Here is a 23,341-nt window from a genome sequence, read left to right on the forward strand (position 1 = left end):
AGAAGGCCAGCATTATGTAAGTAAGGTTTTCTGTCTGAAGCACACTTACTTGGGAAGTCAGTTTTTTTAAAAAAATAAATAAATCAGTGGGATTATTTCTGCATAAACCTTCTTAGTCTCGGTCACTTAAGCAAACAAATACTTCTAAAACACAAGGTAGCCGTCAAATAAGAAACTGAGGAGGACACAGCCCCAGGATCCCACTCGAAATCTTTTTCTTTGGGTAACCCAGGACAATGAAGCAATTACATCAACTAACATTATTTCTATAGAACAAGATCTTGCACGGGAGAGGGGGTGTCGGGAAGAGGGAGGGCATACAATCCAAATTCAGGCACAAGCTACAAAAGAACTTTCCTTACCTCCGACATTCTTACGGAGCATGTGTTTTGAGAGCTATAAAACAGTTTCCCATCCCCTCTGCCGAGAGTTGTACAACGAAGAGCCAGGAAACATTCCTGTCTGTACAAGTAAGGAAGGCAGAAACATCACACGCCTTGGTCTTTTTACCCTCGTCTGAAGCAGAGCACCTCCACGCCTGATGTACAGCTCCCAGTGAGCGCAGGGAAGTGAAATCAGATCCCTCCTCCAGAACCTACGGTCCTAAGTTGTGACTGCCTCTCTCTCACCTCACCAAGATGCTCCTACCTTCAGCGCTTCCAGGGAAGGGAGTGTTTCAGCATGCCCTTCCAGTCACAGGGCAGACCCCTCACAGCTGGCCCGGAGAGGGCATGACACTCATCTTTCACAGAGGCTTGATCAAAAGGAGCCAGGGTGACCCGAGGCTCTCCTAATGCAGCATGGGGAGACGTTACCTCTGCTCCAACTGCCTAACTAAGGCATTAAATCAATGCAGCTAACCTAAGGCCTATATATTGCCTTTTTTTTTTTTTTGGCCTTTCCAAGAATGTGAACAACTATCTGCAAATAAAGCTTGGTGGTTTTTAGGTTGGGATGGGCATGCGTGTGTGTGTGTGGAAAAATCACCCCACTTATTGTTTTAGCAGATGCAAAAAAATAATTTCTCAAATCCCCAATTGCATCCCAGCATTTTAAACATTATTTTAAAAGTGGGGATTTTAAAGGGTGGTTTCAAAAGTTCATCAAATCTTTTTTTTAAAAAATGAGAGGGGGAAAACAAATAAGATATACACATCTAAACAGGCCTTTGATCAAATGTACTGTTACATGCCATGAATACAAATATATCATATACAGAGGGCAATTATTACTTCCTGGTATGCGGAGCCAGCATCCGTTTGGAAAGCTGGAGCCATTCCAATTAAACTTGGGAACCCACGTATAAGAGCCAATGATAGTGGAACACAGCAAACTGCCTTGCACCTTATCCTTACTGAGTCTAACCATCTTGTTCAGTATTGTTGACACTGACAGGCAGCAGCTCTCCAAGGTTTGAGACAGGGGACAATCCTAGTCCTACCAGGAGAAGCCAGAAGATGAACCTGGGACTGTCTGCATGCGAAGCAGAGTTCCTTACAGAGTTCCTCTGGGCCCAGCAAAAAGCTGCCATTGCCTCGCCTTGCCTTGCTTGGGAGAACAGCAGAGCTCTGGAAGCAAGATCAGCTCATCATAGTGACGGGCACCTTACCAGGCAGTTTCCAAGATTCTCTCTTTGTCACACTCTAACATGACCAAGAAATGGAACCCCAGGGCAGGGGCATGCAGATGAAGGGGTGGAGCTATGCAGATGAAGGGCTAGGCAGGTTCCATTATTGGTGGTTCCCACTGAGTTCTACGGGGCAAAACCAGCAGGCTACCATCAGCAAGTTGCAGGAGGGGAAACCGCCTCTCGTTATCGTACATTCATAGGGAGAGGAGAGAAAATGAAGCACTGCACTTGGCATGAGAGCAAAACTGAACCATCACCTTCCACAATGGCCATGCAGGAGTGGCTTTGATCGTTCCCCCAAGTTGGCGAGGTTCATTTAACATCGACACAAAATGGAGCCTTCAGCGTCGTTGGTCGGGTCCTCTGGCACGCTCTGCCAACGGAGTTTCGGCAGGCGCCTTCTGCTTTAACTTTTAAGCGCCTGCTGAAAACCTTTCTGTCACGCCCGGCTTATGCAGGCAATTAAGAAGATGGTCCCCCTCCCCGCAACAGTTGACATTTGTTTTCACTGTATTTTTAATGTTTTTTATTCTATGGTTGTCGTCTTTAATGTGTTGTAAACTGTTCTGATGGTTTTAACAAAACTGTAGAATACAAACGTTTGTATAAATAAATAAATAATAAACAAATGCTCACACATCAATGCTAAAGCATGGTTTAGAGCAGGGGTAGCCCCCTACAACTTCCATCATCCCTGACCACTGGCTATGCTGCCTGGGGCTCAAGGGAACTGTAGTCCAACAACATCTGGAGGGCATCGCATTGGCTACTCCTGGTTTAGAGAAATTTGTCCGACCACGAATAAACTTCTGTGAGCTTCAGGTTCTCTCCACTCCCCTCTTCTGATCCTTTACGCCCGACGCTATCAGGGAGCAGAGCATCAGGCAAGGACAACGAGGCTGCCACAACATCCTACCTACTGAGCTGAGGCAGTGATTCTCTGGAGGGTGCAGCGCTGTTTTGCAAAGGACTTTCCTGCAGGAAACCCCTTTGCAAAACAGCATCCCCAGGATCGCTCCCTCCTGTGTACAGATGTGCTAGGATTTCCCCCAATTCGGATCAGACTTTTATGTAGTGATTTTCCATGTCTATTTTTGAAAACGGTGTTTTTTTAAAAAAACCCGCCTCTAAAATATCAATATTAAGAATGATAATTTTATTAATATTTCCTTTCATTTATTGATATTTCCTTTCAAAATATTGGTTCAAAAGTTCAATATTTATTTAATATTATCACTATTTCGTTAAAAAATATCCATATTAATATCAGTAATTTTTGCAAGGTGGAAAACAGATTGCTAAAAGCAGTGGCTAGTGGACACAGAACAAACTCAAATCAATACTGGCCTGATAGGTTGATGGAATGCTTTCGAACCAGAACCGGCCAACAGATTGCATCACTGTTCCTGTGCAATGCTGTTTTGCAAAGGTCTTTCCTACAGGAGAGAGCTCCAAAGGACCCTGCTCTTGAAGTTGGCTTATTTTGAAATTGATCACCCACATAGGATCAAGCTGTTAATCTCACTGATATATATGGGGGGAGGGGAATTGAATCAGTTTGCATTTAAAGCCAAATTTATCAAATCTGCACTTTCCAAAACAATTTGAGGACCGAAACACAGCCATCCTTCAAATTAGCATTTTTTTCAAATTTTGTGATGCAGCTGTCCAACCAGGCAATGTTTCCCTAATATATACATTTTTGTAAAGTGTGCATGCAAATTAATATATTGGGAAAATCATGCAAAAATGTATATATTGGGAAAATCTGCCTGCAATAATATGTACATTAGTTAAACTTACATACAAAAATGTGTTTATTAGGAGAAATTGACACAAAAATGCTGAAAAATTATCATGAGGATTTTTTAAAAAATAAATTGCAAACTGCAGAAATGTGGAAAACTGAATTTAAGATTGGAAAAATGGGAAAGCTAGCTAAATGTGGGCTGGATGGAACAACTATCAGGTGGATCCACAGTTGGCTACAGTCATACTCAAAGAGTGCTTATCAATGGTTCCTTCTCAAACTGGGGGGAGGTAACAAGTGGGGTACTGCAGGGCTCAGCCCAGGGCCCAGTGCTCTTCAACATTTTTATGAATGACTTGAATGAGGAGGCGCAGGGAATGCTTATCAAATGTGCAGACAATACAAAATTGGGAGGGATAGCTAATACCCTGAGAACAAAAACAAAATTCAGGGTGATTTTGATAGGCTGGACCACTTGTTTCTGAAAACAACAGAATGAAATTTAACAGGGATAAGTGCAAAGCTCTACACCTAGGAAAAAAGAAATCAAGTGCACAGTTATAAGATGGGGGATACTTGGCTCAGTAATACTACATGCAAGAAGAATCTTGGAATTATTGTTGATCACAAGCTGAATATGAGTGCAATGTGGCTGCAAAAAAGGCAAATGCTATTTTAGGCTTCATTAACAGAATTATAGTTCCTGAATCACATGAAATACTAGTTCCCTTCTATTTGGCACTGGTTAGGCCTCATCTTGAGTACTGTGTCCAGTTCTGTATCCAGATCCTTCCATCCCCATTCACAAATAAGTAATTTATGGCAAGAAGACCTGTCTGCTGTTGAATTAGTATAACATTGTAAGTCAGGGACATCACAAATGGGCATGTGACTCTAGATAAGGGGTGGGGAAGCTGTGACCCTCCAGATTTTGATGGACTTCTGTGGCCATCAGCCCTAGCCAGCATGACCAATAGGGCAGGACTTGGGAATTATGTCAGTTGCAATCCAGCAACGTTTGGAAGCCCACAGATTACCCACCCCTGGTACAGAATCATGGGGTTGTATCCAATGTTACTTTTACTCACAGTAAACCTATTGAAATCAATCAACATGACTAACTTAGGCCCATTCATTTCATTGGGTTCCCAAAGCTGTGGTCCTAGCTTCATTCAGGTGGTCTGTGGCATGTCTGTGAAGAACGTTGGATGCAACTGCTGCAAACAGCAGGCACAGTGGCTGCTCCGCCATTCTTAGAATCCATCAGCCTGCCCGGAAGGTGAGCAGAGTGGACCAGAAGGGTGGAGGAGTCTGAAAGGAGCAGAGAGGATTAGTAGCCAAGTTAATGGGAGGCTAAAATTAAGAAGAGTAATCTTGATTCAGTTAGAAACTATATAGCATCTAGTATAGTAGATTGCAATTGCTACAACAGGCAGCAAGAGTATTAAGCAGTTTACCAAGGCCCTGAGCAATTTTCAAGAATCCATGGGGGGGGGAGGTTTGGGAACCCCTGGCCTACACTACTCTTAGTTGGATACCACCTATGTTGTGTAAACTGGCTTTCATACAAGTTAACTTGGTTTTTATTCTGCTTTTTAGAACAGAGCTCTCAACACAACTTATATGTTACATAAACAACAATTAAATCAGATTTAGCAGTGTGGATGCTTTCAGATGTAAGGATGGAATCTCTTGACTGATGCTGGTTTGAAAGCATTCCATTGACCTAGCAGGCTAGTATCAATTCGAGTTTGTTCTTTGCTAGCCACTGCTTTTACTGATCCGTTTTTCCCCCCTCACAAAAAATATGGATATTAATATTGACATTTTGAAAGGAAATTTAGAGGTGGAAAACCGCAGTGGAAAATCACTACATAAAAATCCTATCGGCAATTATAGAGAGTAAGCGAATTAATGGAAAATTCGTTACCAAATCCAAATTGGGCAGGATTCTAGCACATCCCTAGCCAGATGTGTGTTTATTGAGGGATCAGTGCTCCTTTTATATGCAGGGCTTTCCCAGTGTCCACACAGGATGCCAGCCCATCTGTATCTCTCCCCCTCCCTCTGCCATTTAATCCAGGTTTTCGCTTTCCGGGGAGGAATCCAATAACTAAAAAAGACCTCAGTTGCCAATGACCCATTTGTCTGGAAGCACCTCAAATTGATTAAAAAAACAAGTCTTAGCAGATGAAAAGACTACAACATAAAACTTTGGGTACCTCCAGATTGTCAGCATTTTGCAGGAGGATTCACGCACATACTAGGAAATTTAGGTATGTACGATTGAAGTGGATTAAAGTGCTCTGTTGCCCTAGCACAACAAATCCACTTTTTAAAAAAATCAACTGACTTTTTGTGGTGAAGAAAGCGATGAGCAAATGCACTGAAAAGTGTAGAATGAATGAATGAATGAATGAATAACGGGAAGACGTGTAAAACCCCACAAGCAAATCAGGACGAATGCAGGACGAATGCTCGTTGTCATATACCCTCCCTGCAAACCAAATCGGAACAAACTCAATAAACACGGGATATGTTGTAACCTCCGGGAAGCTTTGTGCAAGCAAATCAAGATGGATGCTCAATATAGGTTGTCTGAAGGAGCCCTTTCACATGGCGTTTTGAAACAAGGACTTCTTTCGGCCTGCTACATCAAGGCACAGGAACTTAGGAAGCTGCCCTCTAGCGAGTCAACTGTTGGACCATCTTGCTCAGGATTGTCTGTGCTGACTGGCCGTGGCTCTCCGGGGTTTCAGACTGAGCCATCTCCCAGCCCTACCTAGAGATGCTGGGGATTGAACCTGGGACCTTCTGCGTGCAAAGCAGATGCTCTTCCACTGAGCTATGGCCCTTTTCTATAAAGCAACAGGAAAGCATGCCTGGTAGGCCTTCCTTGTGTGGTGAGTTCCACTGTGGGAGGCTTTACTATCATGAAAAAGACCCAGCCTCTCCTCTCAAATCATGCAAGCCACACAAGTCAGAGGCCATTGAAGCAACCTAGCTTTCCTTTCTCCACAGTGGCACACATATTAATTAATGGTGTTTGGGTTAAAAGAAGACATTATATGAGAGATGTGTGACAATCTTTTTAAAAAAATGTTTAGATCAGGAGTGGGGAACTTTTGGCCCTCAGAGGTTGACAGACTGTAACTCCCATCATCCCTGTGCAGTGGCCATGTTGACCAGGGCTGATGGGGGTTGGAGTCCAACAGCATTTGGAGGGCTACAGGTTCCCCACAGGAAGATAATGGTTTGACTGGAGGATTGGCAGGGGCTTGCTGAACTCAGAGACAGGGAATCTGGAGGCTTTCAAATGTTGTTGGACTACAACTCTCATCATTCTTAGCCACTGGCTGTTTTGGCTGACGCTGATGGGAGTTGGAGTCCTGCAACACCTGGAGAAACAGAGGTTCCTGAATCCTGGCTTAGCCCTTCCCCTGTTTTCCCACTCATTTAACTCCTCCCCAGGGCTGGCGCCAGAGGGTGGCCAGGTAGGGCCCTGGCTGATGGCCCCTGAAAGGGGAGGGTAGAATTCCCACTTTATGATCTACAGCAGTGTTGGCTCCCAACGCTGCTGCGGTATCATTGAGACGGAGCTCCCAGGTACACACACACCCCAATACAATAGTGCAGGCTTCAATAAGCCCACATGCACGATCCACATCACTCTCCCTTCCCTGTGAATGACGTGTGTGCTGCATGCACATCCCTGCCATCAACCAAGATGGTGGCAGGCGCTTCCCCCACCTGTATGGGGAGGTTGGGCTATGGTGCCGCAGGCCCAGGGCAGGCTGGTGCCCAAGGACCCAGTCATGCCTGGCGCTGGTCCTGCTCCTCCCTCCCAGAATTAGCTCCTAAATTTGCTTACTTTCCTTGCTAATGGAGGCAGCTCCGGAAGAGGAGAAGCCAAATGGCAGCTGGTTCTAGCCAGGCCAATAATGCAGCTGGGGAAAATGAATGCTCATGGAGGTAAAGCTGGAAGGGAAAAGAGCTACATGGCAGTTTCTCGTCCACTTATTCAACAAACAAACAAATATTCAGATAAATAGCACCAGTGAAGTGCAAGGATGATTTAGACATCAGCTCTGACAAATACCTTTGGAAAGATCATGGGAAAGGGGTCATGGCAGATCCCATTGAACTCCGTGGCAAACTTTAATTACATTCCAAGAAATGGGACAACAGAGCACCGGTAGCCCCACACGATGGCCCTTCAGACATTGTGGGCTACAACCCATCACCCTTGACCGACTGGCCATGCTGGTTGGGGCTGATGCAAATTGCAGTCCATGCTGACTATCGCTGACTTAGATAAGCCTTTATGCAAATTGTCTATGGGTTAGTCCAGAGCATGGCCACTGGATTGGGCTGATAGGAGTTGTAGTTCAAAAAAGTAACTTTTCCAAGCTCTGGGTTAGTCCAACCGGTATATGTACCGCCTACATGTATTTTCCCATGCCTCCCATAGTTGTCGGTCATAACATCTGGAGCGCACCACTTTGGCTACATACGGAGTACAGACAGCTTTATGTATTTCCAGCAAAGTGAATGGCTGAGATTTGCAAAGAAACAAACAGTAAAAGCCAACCTTAAACATACTGCAGAAGCTCAGTGGTAGAGCATCTGCTTTGCATGCAAAAGATCCCAGGTTCAATCCCCAGCATCTCCAGGTAGCACTGGGAGGGACCCCTGCCTGAAACCCCGGAGAGCTGCTGCCACACAGACAATACTGACCGAGATGGACCAATGGTTTGACAGCCATAAGGCAGCCCCCTATGTTCCTATCAGAGCTTGGAAAAGTTACTTTTTTAAACTACAACTCCCATGAGCCCCAGCCAGCATGGCCACTGGATTGGGCTGATGGGAGTTGTAGTTCAAAAAAGTTTTCCAAGCTCTGGTTCCTATGTAATGGGGAGGGGAAGTGGTGATGGGGGGCGCAAAGAGACATTCAGCCACTCTCAACTCTCCCCCCCCAAATACCCCAACTTTTTCCTGTTATATAAATCACCTACCATTTTATCTTGGAGCCAACATTTGCCCTAAGATACAGATAGAGAACTCCTACTGAACTCAGTGAGAATTTTATATGAGCACCTGTCAGGCCCAGGATGTGACTCAGGAACCAGACCAACGATTGTAGTTAATTCGTGTTTTATTAGGGTAATGTCCAAACAAAGACTGCGTTTTCTCATGAATCAATACAGGGATACAGGTCCTGCGGCATTGGGAGAAAGTTGACAGAGCAAGGGACTTCTTCCCGCCTGTTCTTTAAGAAGGGGCCAAACGGGCGCGCAATCTTTCGCTCCTCCTTAACTGCCCCTCAGGTACTGCCCGCCTTCCCCCCCTTCTCTCCTGTCTTTTCAGCTGTCTGCGTGTGCGCGGTGAGGGGGGAAGCATCACCCCCTCCTCTTCTGAAGTTTCCGATTCCAGGATGGGGGATAGGGGAGGGGCTGATGGTAAACTGCCTCCCTGCTTTTCGGCTGTGAGCAGCCCTCCCTCTTCCCCCTCTTGCTCTGAGCCTGAAAGAGGGGGAGGCGTGAGAATGTCCAGGGAGGGCTCAGGCTCCCCGTTGCTAAGCGACCTTATCACTGGCAGTTCCTCTGTTTCGTCTTCGCTCCAAAGGGGGGAAGTTCCTCCCCCTTCCCTCTGCCATCCATCCGAATACTCTTCTCCCAACTCTCCGGGATCCAGCTCCCTGGGATTGGGACCCCAGCTCTGCCTTCCGACACCATCCCCCCTCCCAGGCTGTGCCCCCCTCCCCTTGTCTGGCTTGGGACGGTGGGGAAAACGTTGATGGAAAAGTTTTACCAATTCTGGAGCATGCACATCAGCTGCATCTTCCCACGATCTGTCAGCCACCCCATAGCCTTTCCAGTGAATCAAGCACTGCAGCTTGTGGCGTCTGATTCTGGAATCTAAGATCTCCTCAACTTCAAACTCAAGCTGCTCATTTACCAGGAGTGGAGCTCCGGGAGGTTCCTCCGGCCGTAACTCACTGGGAGGGGCGGCTTTCGTTAAGAGGGATCGATGGAACACAGGATGTATTTTAAACGTGTCAGGCAGCTTCAGTCGGTACGCCACGGGATTGATTTGAGTTTCTATTTCGAAAGGACCCACCCTCTTGTCTTGTAATTTTCTACATTTGCCCGGCATCTGGAGGAAGCGGGTGGACAGCCATACCTGGTCTCCCGGTTGAAGGGGGGGGCCCTCCTTCCTGTGCAGGTCAGCAACTCGCTTGTACTCCGTTTTGGCTTCGTTTAACTGCTGTTTCAGTGTCTGTTGCGCCACTTGCAATTCCTTAAGGAAGTTCTCAGCTGCCGGTACCAGCATTCCTTCTCAGCTGCTTGGAAAGACTTTAGGATGGAATCCATAATTAGCGAAGAACGGGGTTTGTTGAGTGCTGGAGTGCAGAGAATTGTTGTAGGCGAACTCTGCAAAATGCAAATATGATACCCAGTCAGTCTGTTGATAAGACACATAACTTCGTAAATATCTTTCCAAAATGGCGTTCAAGCGTTCCGTCTGCCCATCTGTCTGGGGGTGATGGGCGGAGGAGAGTTTTAATTCCATCTGCAACTGTTTCCACATTGCTCTCCAAAATTGGCTGTGAACTGAGTTCCTCGGTCTGAGACTACGCTGTTTGGCAATCCATGCAGCCGGTAGACTTCTTTTATGAATAACTTGGCCGTTTCTTTAGCCTCTAAGGCCCCTGCACAAGGAAGAAAGTGTGCCATTTTGGTAAGTAGATCCACCACTACTAAGATGGTTGTCATTCCTTGGGACTTGGGTAGATCAGTTATAAAATCCATGGAGAGGTCCTTCCAGGGTTCGTGTGGGACAGGCAATGGTTGTAACAGTCCTGCTGGTGTCCCTGTTTGTGTTTTTGTCCGCAGACAGACAGAGCAGGACTTTACATAACTCTCAATATCCCGACGCATTTTAGGCCACCAGAAGTCCTTGGCCACGTTCTGAATGGTCTTGTAAATTCCAAAGTGTCCCGCTGTGATGGAATCATGACACTGGCGTAGGATTCTGAGCCTTAATTCCCCTTCTGGCACATATCTGGCGGTTTTGAACCATAACAGTCCATTTCTTCAGTGAAAGGTTACTTCTGAGTCTTGACCTTGTCCCGTCTCCTGCTGATATTTTAGCATGTCTGCATCTTCTTCTTGTGCCTTTTTGAGTTCCTCTTCCCATGAAGGCTGGCATACTCCCAACGTTAATTTCTCTGGCGGGATTACGTACTGAGGCTGGTCCTCGGATTCACTTTCTTTGTATTGTGGCTGTCTGGATAAGGCATCCGCTCTCTGGTTTTTGGCTTGGGCATGGTAAGTAATCTGGAAGTTAAACCTAGTGAAGAACTGGGACCATCTTATCTGTCTCTGGTTCAGATTTCTGGTGGTTTGGAGGCTTTCAAGATTCTTGTGGTCGGAGCGCACTTCAATTCGATGACAGGTCCCCTCTAGGTATTGTCTCCAGTTTTCAAAAGAGTCCTTGATGGCCAGCAGCTCCTTCTCCCAAACTGTGTAGTTCTTCTCTGCAGGCTTTAACTTCCGAGAGAAGTACGCAGAGGGGTGCAGCTCCTTCCCTTCTTGGTCTAATTGTAGCAGGACCCCCCCGATGGCAAAATCTGAAGCATCTGCTTCCACTACGAAAGGGCGGTTCGGATCAGCAAAGCGCAGAATGGGCTCAGTAGCAAACCTTCTCTTCAGCTCCTCAAAGGCCTCGGTGGCGTTCTCTGTCCATTGAAACTTCTTCTTCCCCCTTAAACAGTCAGTCAGAGGAGCTGTTAATTTGGAAAACCCTGGAATGAACTTTCTGTAATAATTGGCAAACCCCAAAAACCGTTGTACATCCTTTTTGGTGACAGGTTGGCCCCAGTCCAATATGCTGCTTACTTTCCCTGGGTCCATCTCCATGCCTTCCGCTGAGATTCGATATCCAAGGAAGTCTAGACACTTGAGGTCAAATCCACATTTCTCTAATTTAGCATACAGGTGATTTTCTCTCAGTCTCTTCAACACCGTCTTCACATGCTGGTCGTGGTCTTCCTGGTTCTTTGAGAACACCAGGACATCATCTAAGTAACAGATTACATACGTGTCCAACAAGTCTCTAAACACGTCGTTCATGAATTTTTGAAAAATTCCTGGACTTCCACAAAGCCCGAACGGCATGACCAGGTATTCATACTGTCCGTAAGCGGTCAAGAATCCTGTTTTCCATTCATCTCCCTCCTTCATTCTGATCAGATTGTACGCTCCTCTCAAATCCAACTTCGTGAAGATTTTTGCAGAGTGCAGTCGGTCCAGCAACTCTGAGATCAGGGGCAGCGGGTAGCTGTTGGGGATGGTGATCTGGTTCAATGCGCGATAGTCGTTACAGGGTCTGAGTTCCCCCCCTTCTTTTTCACAAACAATAGTGGCGCTCCAGCAGGGGATTGTGAGGGGCGTATGAATCCTCGCCTCAGGTTTTTATCCAGGAATTCCTTCAGGGCCTCCCTCTCATTCTCTGTGAGAGAGTAGATTCTCCCTGATGGGATGCTGGCTCCTGGCACTAGATCAATCGCACAGTCGTAAGGGCGGTGGGGGGGTAAAGTCTCTGCCTCTTTTTCATCAAACACATCTTTGAATTCTTCATACTTTGGCGGCAGGGTCACTTGCTCGATCTCTTGCACTGCCCCCGCTAAGGTGTTCTTGATTCCTTCAGGTTGACAGTTCTCCTGGCAATACTGTGAGGTGAACCACACCACCGCCTCCTTCCAACTTATTTTGGGTTCATGCTTTGCTAGCCAGGGCATTCCCAGAATCACCTCAAAGTTTGAGAGATCTGACACGTATAGCGAAATGAACTCTTTGTGCCCAGGGATTTGAAGTTTCACTTCCTCCGTGGCTTGTGTCACCCCTCCTGACATCAGGGGTCTCCCATCGATAGTCTCCACAGCTAGGGGAGCGTCCAGTTTCCACCGGGAAATTCCATGACGCTTGACTAACTTTGCATCAATAAAATTTGTGGAGGCTCCACTGTCAATTAAGGCAGTGGAATTAAACACCACTCCTCTGGAAGTTGTAATCCGAATAGGCAAGACCAACACCCCCTTTGAGGTGTTGGGGGGCCTTTATACAACGCTGCCCCCAGTCCACCGGCTGCACGTGGACTGGGTGTTCTAGTTTCCCGACGGCTCGGCTTTCCCCCCTTTCAGTCCACAGTCTCTGGCCACATGGCCTGGCTTTGAACAATAAAAGCATAAACGTTCCCGACGTTGTCTTTCCTTTTCTTCTTCCGACAGTCTTGGCCTAGCCCCTCCCTGTCCCTCAGTTGCATTACCTGCCATCCCTGTAGTGGGAAGGGTCTTGTTGCGGGATGCCGAGGCTAAGTATCTCGGGACCTCCTGCTTCCTTTCCAGGCGCCTTCCTTCCATCCGGTGATCTATCTGTAGGCATAGCCGGATGAGCCCTGGTAGGTCAGCGGGGGGGGGAGGTCCTGGCCAACTCATCCAGGATTTCAGCATTTAATCCACTCCGGTACATAAACATCAGGGCGGCGTCATTGTAACCAGTTTCCTGGGACAGAATTTTAAAAGCGTTAGTGTACTCGGAAACAGTCCCTTTAGCTTGCTTCAGAGCGCCTAGTTGCCGCGCTACTGTTTCAGCCCTTTGCGGGTCTTGAAACATCTTGGTCATCTCCTGTATAAATCCTCTGTACCTTCCTAAGACAGTATCCTTTCTCACGAGATACGGAGTCACCCATTTTGCAGCTTCTCCCTCCAGGAGGCTAATCACGAAAGCTACTTTAGCCCCATCGTCTGGAAATTCCGTGTGCCTGACATCCAGATATAACTCACATTGAGCCACGAAGGTTGCCAACTGATCACTTTGTCCCGCGTATTTTGGGGGAAATCCAATGGGAACCTTTACTACGGCAGCTGGAGGGGCTGTTCGCATCTGGTCTATCGTGGCCTTCAAGGTTTGATTATCCGTCTTCAGCACCTTGACTGCTGCTAGCAGGACTTGAACATCCGTCTGCAAATCAGCTACCTTAGTCCTCAGGAGTTCCACTTCTTCCGTCTCAGAAGTGGGGTTCGTCCCCCCCGCTGCTCCCTTTGACATCTTGTCCCAGTCAAGTGAAGAGAGCGTTGAGGGTGATTTAGGTGGCTCTGTCAAGCTGTCAGGCCCAGGATGTGACTCAGGAACCAGACCAACGATTGTAGTTAATTCGTGTTTTATTAGGGTAATGTCCAAACAAAGACTGCGTTTTCTCATGAATCAATACAGGGATACAGGTCCTGCGGCATTGGGAGAAAGTTGACAGAGCAAGGGACTTCTTCCCGCCTGTTCTTTAAGAAGGGGCCAAACGGGCGTGCAATCTTTCGCTCCTCCTTAACTGCCCCTCAGATACTGCCCGCCTTCCCCCCCTTCTCTCCTGTCTTTTCAGCTGCCTGCGTGTGCGTGGTGAGGGGGGAAGCATCATCCCCTCCTCTTCTGAAGTTTCCGATTCCAGGATGGGGGATAGGGGAGGGGCTGATGGTAAACTGCCTCCCCGCTTTTCGGCTGTGAGCAGCCCTCCCTCTTCCCCCTCTTGCTCTGAGCCTGAAAGAGGGGGAGGCGTGAGAATGTCCAGGGAGGGCTCAGGCTCCCCGTTGCTAAGCGACCTTATCACTGGCAGTTCCTCTGTTTCGTCTTCGCTCCAAAGGGGGGAAGTTCCTCCCCCTTCCCTCTGCCATCCATCCGAATACTCTTCTCCCAACTCTCCGGGATCCAGCTTCCCGGGATTGGGACCCCAGCTCTGCCTTCCGACAGCACCTAAGGGCAAGACTGGTCAATAAAAACAGCTGTAATTCGAAAAGAAGAAAACAGAGGAAGATCTTTGAAGAAGACAACACCTGACAATCTTAAAGATGGAAATGTTGGAAATGCTGTGCTTTATATATCATGATCCTGTCCTGTTAATTATTCTTTACTATATGCCCAAAGTAGATTTTACTGCAAAATGATGATGACGATGACAACAAATAACAATAACAACAGCAGCAATATCAGTACATTTATTCCCATATCATTTATTTCCATATGTTAGCCTGGGTGACTAACAAATTTTCAGCATCACAATATAAATCCCACTAAAATATACAACCAAATCTAAACAAAATTCAGAGGGGGTATTCAGAGGGGGTTTATCATTGCCTTCCTCTGAGGCTGAGAGGTAGTGACTGGCCCAAGATCACCCAGTGAGCTTCATGGCTGTGTGGGGATTCAAATCCTGGTCTCCTAGGTCATAGGCCAACACTCTAACCACTACGCCACATTCCCTCTCTAGCCATACCTCCTCACCAGCTTTCAGGTTTTTTGACTGTCTGGACTGTGTCCTTCAATCCTGAATATGCACACACTTTTGCACCTGTTTGCTGCCTCTCGGGTTGCTTCAGAGTTATTTTGATTTTTGTTTTTTTCCTCTCCTTGCTAACATTCTGATCCCAGTCAATTAGAAATCACGTCACTAGAGTGATAACATCAAGGTGCTACATAGCCGGTCAAATTTAACTACATGATGACAACATCACCAAGTCAATACAAAGTGATGGCAATGCTTCTAGCTCTCCTTCCATCCAAAATGATTTCCTGATGATACCATATCAACAGTCAGAATTTATTATGTGACATTACAAAGACAATTCAGAGTGAGGGCTGGACATATTATCATAAATCTGAATGGGTGCTGGGGAAGGATCCATACTGTGAATCACTTTGTTCAGTGCTCTGAGCTTTCCCAGTTATAAAATGGTGTAAATGTTGAAAACATTTACATAAAGCACCTGCTATTTCAGCTCATCTTGAAGAAAGCATGCTGCTGGGAACCTTAAGGATCAATTCATAAGAATTCTGGGCCTATATTAGTTGCTTGAAATTCTTCCATATGTCAACTCCCTGTTTGTGGTTAGCCTGTTTTTGTATACATCATTAAAAGTTTTTAATTATTTTTGTGGTAGCAAGCAGAAAACGTAATCTTAGGCATAGCAGCTGCATCTGACAGTCTATACATAGGCAAAGAGATGCCATGCATAAGAATTTCAGGGAAATCCATTTGGGCTACTTACTTTTGATTTTTTTAAAATAAAACCTCTGGTCCTTGAGCCTGAAGAAATCTGGCGAACACCACCTTTTAGCCTCCTAGACTGGCTGAATGCAGTTTTACCAGCTGGATCCACAAAAAAATACTATCTGGATGGCCAATCTAGCTGTTGTTGGTTTGATAATTGTGTGAATCAGTTGATCTCCTGATGAGTTCAATATGGGCAAGAAATAAAAAAGTAAAAAATGGCACAGATCCAGCTGTAATACTGGATGCTTCATCAGCAGAAACAAACATTTATATTCACTTTTACATTTCATGGCTATTGATGATGAAGGAATTTGATTGAGTCCACATTTAGATCTATCAAATTTGCACTTTCTGAAACAATACAAGAATTGAAACATAGCCATCCGAAATTTGCATGTATCCAGATTTTGTGACACAGTTTTCACACCAATGTTTACAAAAATGCATATTAGGGGAAAGTAGGCATAAAAATGAATATATTAGTGAAAATAACATACAAGAGTGCACTATCTTAGGAGAAATTGCTTGCAAAAAATGTGTACATTAGTCAAAACTGCATATAAAAATGTGTATATTAGGCAACAAGGGCCGGTTCTAAAGGGCAGCCAGGTTGGGCACTGGCTCGAGGGCCCCAGAGGTACAGGAGCCCCTGAGGGGCCCTACACTCCCCCTCTGCGATCCGTGTCCCTCAACACACCCCACTTACTTGTCAGTCGGCTTTTCAGCATTGCCTTTAATGAAGATGGCGGCCGCAGCTTCCCTAAGGTACTGAAGCTGCTGCCACCATCTTAGTTGATGGCAGAGATGTGCGCGCGTAGCACGCACATGTGCCATCAACAAAGATGGTGGCGGAGGCTTCATTCCCCTTAGGGAAACCGCGGCCGCCATCTTCATTAAGGGCAACGGTAAAGACTAGACAGGTAGGGGGCTGTGGGGGGCCGTGGGGGGCCCACGCATGCACACACACCTACCCACCCACCGGGGGACCAGGGCAAGCTGATGGCCAAAGGTCCCCACATGCCTGGAGCCGGCCCTGTAGGCAACATTCACATTGAAACGGTGAATATTTTTCATGAGGATTTTTAAAAAGTCACAAATTGCTGCAGAAATATGGAGAACTGAATTTAAGACTGGAAAAACAAGAAACAGAGAGAACAGAAATTGATAGATCCTTCCATCCCTACTCATGGCATTTCCTGGGATTTTCAAGCTTAAAGTCTACTGTTCATAAGTCATGTTCACCCTGGTGGCATTACAAGCTGAATGAGTAACACCTCGTCAATTTCCCCTTTGTTTCCAGGGGAGTGTTTTAAGACCATTGCCCCAGTGACTAAACATGTGTCAGTGGCAGGCTGGTACAAATACAAGACAAGATTATTCCACTTGCTTAAAAAGCCCTTCCATATCATAAAATCCTCTTACTTTCGCTGCCAGCAACAACAATACACCAAGACAATGACTGCTTTCCCCAATGCCACAGAACAGTTAAAAAGGGAAGCTTATTCCTCTATTCTGAGCATATTTCCTTAGAAGTCAACCCCCTTTATTCTAATGTGGCCAAGTAAATAAGGCTGAGACTCATGAGGTGGGGCACAGTGATGTCATGGGGTGGGGGGGCACAGTGATGTCATGGGGTGGGGCCTTAAAAAAGCAAAAGCTCTGATCCTTAAACAAGGCGCAGGGATTTGGCCCAGGATAAAGGGAAAGAGGCTCCATCTTCACTATACATTTAAAACAGTATCATACCACTTTAGATAGTCACAGCTTCCCCCAAAGATTCCATGGGAACTGTAGTTGTCAGGAGAGTCCTATTCCCCTTGCAGATATACAATTCCCAGTGTGGTTTAATAGTCAATCCCTCTTCCAAAGGAACTTTGGAAATTGTAGCTCTGCGTGGAGGATTGGAGTCTCCTAACAACTCTCAGCACCCCTGACAACTACAATTCTTAGGATTCTTTGAGGGAAGCCATGACTGTGGTATGATATTCCTTTAAATGTATAGTGCAGATAGGGACAGAGATGTGAAATCCCAGGAAAAAAGAAACATTCCAGGGTCCTGGGTGTGTGTGTTGGAACATACAGGCAGGCCCCACTTACACGGCAGGTTCCGTTATGGACTGCTGCCAAAAAGCGGAGCCCATTGGAAATAATGGTGCACGCGATGGACAAACCCGCCATAAAAGCGGAACAAACGCCTTAAAGCAGGGACTTTCCGGAATTGAATGCCGCTGCATTAGCGCAACACCGAAAGGCGAAACGCCATAAAGCGGGGTCCACCTGTACTCCACCACCGTGTTTTTTTTCCCAGTGGAAAAATTGGAAATGTAGGGAAATGACTCTCATGCAATCTTTTCTCTTTGAGTTATGATGTCAACCCAATGGGTGGCAGCTGTAAAAAAAAAGGTGAAATCTATGCTTAGGAATCATTAGGAAAGGACTAAAACCGCCAGCGTCATAATGCCATTATACAAATCTATGGTGTGACCACCCTTGGAGTTCTGTGTGCAGTTCGGGGCACCTCACCTCAAAAAGGAGATTGTGGAGCTAGAAAGGGTTCAGAAAAGGGCAACCAAGATGATCAAGGGAATGCGGAAACTCTCCTATAAGGAAACATTACAACATTTGGGGCTTTTTAGTTTAGAGAAAAGAAGAGGAGGCATGATGATATAGGGGTATAGAACGATACATAGTACGGAGAAAGTGGACAGAGTAAAGTTTGTCTCCCTCTCATAATACTAGAACTTGAGGGCATCCAATGAAGCTGAATATTGGAAGATTTAGAACAGAGAAAAGAAAGTACTTCAGCGCGCAGTTAAACTATGGAAAGCCCTCCCTCAAGAGGCATTGACGGCCACCAATTTGGATGGCTTTAAAAGAGGTTTAGACAAATTCATGGTGGATAAGGCTATCGACCGTTACTAGCCACAATGGCTATGTTCTGCCTTCATTGTCAGAGTATGCCTCTCTGAATGCCAGTTGCAAGGAATCACAACTAAGGAGAGTGCTGTTGGGTTCAGGTCCTGCTTTTCGGATTCCCATAGACACCTGCTTGCCTATTGTGAGAGCAGGATGCTGAACGAGATAGGTTTGATCCAGCAGGCTCTTTTTATGTTCTTATGAGTGATTTTTGTTTAAAAAGTGTTTCAGAAAATATTGCATCTTCTTCCCCACAAGAAAATGTCAGACAAGGACTGGGAAGACCCAGATTCAAAATTGCTATCCACCCACGAAACTGAGTGAAGCTTAGGCCAGGCATTTTATCTCAGCCTAACCTCCCTCCCAGGGGAATATAATTGGGGGCAGGATGGGAGAGGACCATGTATTTATGAGCTCCTCAGAGGAAAGGTGGGATACCAGTGTGATAAACAAACTAATATTGCTGCTGTCAATTCCAGTGCAGCAAACTCCTAGACCCACGATTGAAAAGGTAGTAGCTCTGAGTTTTACATTTGCTGCCCTGAGGCCTGAGAATGGAACCTCAAGCCTGCCTCTCAGGGACAACCTGGCAATCCTAGGCGAGTACCTGAAAGGCAAGCTGGAATGTAGATTTGACTGTGGGGCCCTTCCGTTTCCACTTTTGTCCCTGCTCTGAGTTTCCCTGTGTCGCACACCTCTGTGGCCTGTGCCTCTTCTGCCACTCATGCTTACACCGGTGAGAAAAGGGATGTACTTGTTAAAGTGCCTACCAAGGTTCACAGACCTCTCCCACTCCTGCTCAAGATTCTCAAAAGTGCAACACCATCCACCAGATCCTTTTCTCATTTTACTGTGCAGTCGTTTTCCCTCCACTAGATTAAAAGCCTGGAGGGTGGTGGCTCTTTTGGCTAAGCACACACACACACACACACACTTTTCCTACAGTCCGGCAGAAGGAAAAGGCTGAAGAGGGAGATGCCTGCATTTCTCTATCTGGATCTCCATGTGGATAAAGAAAGCCCTACCTCATTCCCCAGAAACATTTGAAACCCTAAAGGTTCATTAAGGATGGGTGGGTGAGGTATTTCTCCCTGGTCTGGCATAGGTGGGGGGCCAACTTCAAAGGGGATGACAACAAAAGGGCTCACCCCTGTGGGTATCCCCACTTTGGGGACCACATGGTTTTACTCCCTTGTCATAGTTGGATCACTTCCTGTTGAGATGTAGGCTGATGGTGGCTTCGCCCCTTTGCAGGCATCAGAGACTTATTCAGTGGAATATGAGGAATTCCTGCTGGTGTGGCTGTTGCTCCTGTCAAAGTCCTAGTTGAAGACCTAGAATGCAAAGGTGGCTTGGGTGGCTGGCACAGTTTCTTCCCAAGGACCTGAGGTGGTATATGCAGCTGTGCTGAAGGCAATGAAGGAGGTTTGGAGATGGCTAGAATGAAACTGGAGAAAAACACATGATGGATCTGATCAGAAAAAGGTAACAGCTCACTATTGAATCTACTCCTTGGCAGTGATGGTGGCAAAGAAGCCCCCATCCCATGATCATTACATTTTCACAGTGCCAAAGCTTTCTTGTGTGGTTCAAAATCTCCTGTAATCTGGAACCACACTGTTGAGGAACCACACTGGGACAAGTTTGTCAGACTTTTTGAAAGATAAAAGTACTCGCATCTGCCATGATCAAGATACCATGGTAAATGCAGATAAGCCAAAAGAGGTGTCCAGGACACCATGTGGTCCAGAATGTTCAACTAACCCATCCAGGAGACTTGAGGGTACTTCACTGAAAAAGCTGCCACCTGAAGCCCAGTGATTCACCAAATGGGGCAGCTCCTAGGAACTCCTAGCGGGTGAGGTTCTGGGCCAACTAGGATTTCACTTGTGTTGACAAGCTCTCTGTGCACATACAATAGCAATGGTTCTCTGGTCACAGAGAATATGGAGCTTGTGTGTCTGTTGGCAGCCGACAGCCTGTATAGGTGCCTGGTCCCTCACACATGTTTTTAATGTGTAAGGGGTTTATCGGAACTGCCTAATGTCTCCCTGGTTTACTGTTTCTGATCCACTGGGTCCTGGGCTGCTTCTGATCCCAAAGACAATGACAATGAAGAGATAACTTTTAGTTTTGAAGATTTGATCTGGCAACCCTGGCCACGCTGCATTCCTGACATTCTTTAGCTCCAGCTTAAGAAGAACATTCTTTGAAAAAGTAGTATCAGCTCCAGAGGCTCCTGCAGAGCCAGTGGTAAGGACACAAAGGTCCTGATAGAATATGATATATGATTCTTACGACTTGTGTCCTGATAAATGGAAACACTCCTAGGCTCACATCTTCCTTCACCACGTCTAGTCATGCAGTAAGTTGAAATAGCATAAAGCCAGCTTCCACTTAAAGCTTTTTTACACATTATGTGTATACCTAACAAACTATAGTCAATCAGGGAGCCAAGCCTGGCTGATGTGGTAGTAGACCTTTGATTAGCCTTGGCTAACATGTGATATGGCCACATCTTCCAGATCTAATATTATTTATGTTTGATAACAGACTTTGATGTCTTAATAGTATGAGCTGGTTTATACATGGCTGTAAATCACTTGATTTATGAGTAGTAGGTCAGACACTGACCTGATGATGTGAACTGGCTCAGTTGATAAGCATTGGACTGAGAGAGGAAGATGTACTAAGCTAACTGAAAAAAATAGTATTTTTTAATTTTCTTTTTAGAACAAATGGATGATGTTGATCCATACATGCTATTGGTTTTCTTTAAATTCTGAATATATCTTTGTTGATTGTAATCATGAACACACAATTTTCAAAACCTTGAAGGCAACGGTAAAGTTACACAATTATAGCAAGTCAAAGAGTGGGCAAGAATCGGGGAATTGAAATAAACTCTCTGTTCAATCCTATGTATGCTTTCTCAGAAGTAGTTCCACTTCATCCAATAGGACTTATTCCATAGAAAAGGTGTTTGGGAATGAAACCTCAATCATTATAAAATATTATGTGGTTTTATTATATATGATATCAGTCAATCAATCTTTATTACAGTTAAGGACCAGATCATGGGAACTACATAAAAGCTGTTTCCTGGGCTCCTGCTGGGAGGAGGGGTGGGATATAAATCAAATAATAAATAATAAATAAAACATATTCTCTACCTGTAAAATGGAGTGAGATAAAATAGAGCAGATAAAACATAATTATTTGAACAGCAATATTACAGAGTTATAATAATTATAATATTGCAAACTCCAAAAAAAAGGAGAATATAAGGTAATTAGGTGGCTAGAATTAATTCCTGAAGCATTTTTCACTCTGTGGCACAAAAGTGTTTGCATTTTCATCGGAAAGGAGTAAAAGAGCATAAAACACTTTTGATTGTCCCGGCAGTTTTCCATAGATCATGGTAGAAAAGGCCATACAGCAGAACATGGGTCAGCAATTCAACCTTTATCATTGTATAAGATATTTTAAATTTACAAGCCACTCTGGAAACAAATCTGATAAATGGCAAAATGTGCAAAAAATATTTTTATTGATTGTTTTATTAAATTTATATCTTCCTTACTGACAGCCAGGGCTGGTACCAAACAGCAGCTAGGCTGGGCCCTGGCCGAGGGCCCCTGTGGCCTAGAGGGGCCCCTGAAGGGTCTCTCCTTAGGGTGTGGGGGTAATGCTCCCCTTCCTCAATCCTCAGCAAGGTCGACTCCCAACCCTGCTGCAGATCATAGAGATGGAGCTCCCATCCCCCCTACAGATCATGCAGGCCTGTGGTGCCCGCCAGCTCCACCTACCTCTCCTCCCTTTCTGTGAATGCCCTGCTGTGCGCGCAGCTGCCATCAACCAAGATGGCAGCAGAGGCTTCTCTAAGGGGTTGATGCCCCTACTGCCATCTTCATTGATGGCAGGCATATGCGCACATGCAGCATTGCACACATGCATGCCGGTGGGGGTATCAGCCCCTTAGAGAAGCCTCTGCCACCATCATGGCTGATGGCAGTGACCTGCACGCCCAGTGTGCACGGCATTCACAGAAAGAGAGAAGAGGTAGGTGGAGCGGTCCCACAAGGTCTGTGGGAGAGGGACTTGGAGCAGGGGGCCTGGGGCAGGCTGGCACTCAAGGGCCCAGTCATGCCTGGCCCTGGCCCTGCTGACAGCTAACTCCCAACTGACTAGAACCTCAAGCCAATCAGCTCCACTGTTAACAAGGCAACTCATTCCCCTGAAATAAGCCTGCCTCTCTGAAGAAGAAAGAGTTCTGTACAAAAAATGCTTCCACAAATGAATCCCATTCTTTAAAAATTGTGCAGCGTATGCATAAATGCATTTTTTTTAAAAAAAATCTCGATGTGAGCAGTCTTCTCCGCAAACAAGTTGGTTTACACTTGTTTACACAAAGCCCATCACCACCTGAACACTGCCGTAGCATCTACCTTGCATGCAGAAGGCCTCAGGTTCAACTCCCAGCATCTCCAGGTAGGGCTGGGAGACACTCCTGCCTGAAACTCTGGGAAGCTGCTGCCAGTCAGTGTAGACAGTACTGAGGGAGATGGACCAATGGTCTGAACATCAGGAAAAGCCTCCTGCTGTTAGAGCAGCATGACAATGAAACCCATAACCTAGGGAATTAATAGGCTGTCCAACACTGGAGCCATTCGAGAGGCAGCTGGCGAGCCACCTGTCGGGTATGCTTGGATTCCTGTCTTGAGCAGGGGGTTGGACTTGATGGCCTTACAGCCCCTTCTAATTCTATGAGTCAGCATAAGGTAACTTCCTACGTACCTATGGGTCTAGTGGGGCAGATAGAAGATGTTTTGGCACATCTCATTTTGTGTGTTTGATGTAAATAAGTGACTGCACAATCCCATGGGGGGGGGGAAGTTATCATTTGGCCCTTCTTTAAAATCTAATTAACAAGTAGCGTACCA

The 23,341-nt window shown here is 45.9% G+C and overlaps 1 protein-coding gene across 2 annotated transcripts in view; it reads right to left on the bottom strand.

Moving 5' to 3' along the window:
- BNC1 (basonuclin zinc finger protein 1) overlaps positions 1–23,341 on the bottom strand; it is a 119,643-nt gene that overhangs the window by 37,493 nt on the left and 58,809 nt on the right. The window contains exon 1 of one of the 2 annotated variants that reach the window (XM_061595425.1): positions 363–509. The exons of the other annotated variant lie outside the window; for it this stretch is intronic. Within the exon in view, the coding sequence (XP_061451409.1) occupies positions 363–371 (9 nt within the window). The 5' untranslated portion in view covers positions 372–509. Of the gene's footprint in view, positions 1–362; positions 510–23,341 lie in introns of those variants that run through there. 2 annotated transcript variants of the gene reach the window in all.

The sequence above is a fragment of the Rhineura floridana genome, chromosome 14 (genome assembly GCF_030035675.1).
Source record: "Rhineura floridana isolate rRhiFlo1 chromosome 14, rRhiFlo1.hap2, whole genome shotgun sequence".
NCBI lineage: Eukaryota > Metazoa > Chordata > Lepidosauria > Squamata > Rhineuridae > Rhineura > Rhineura floridana.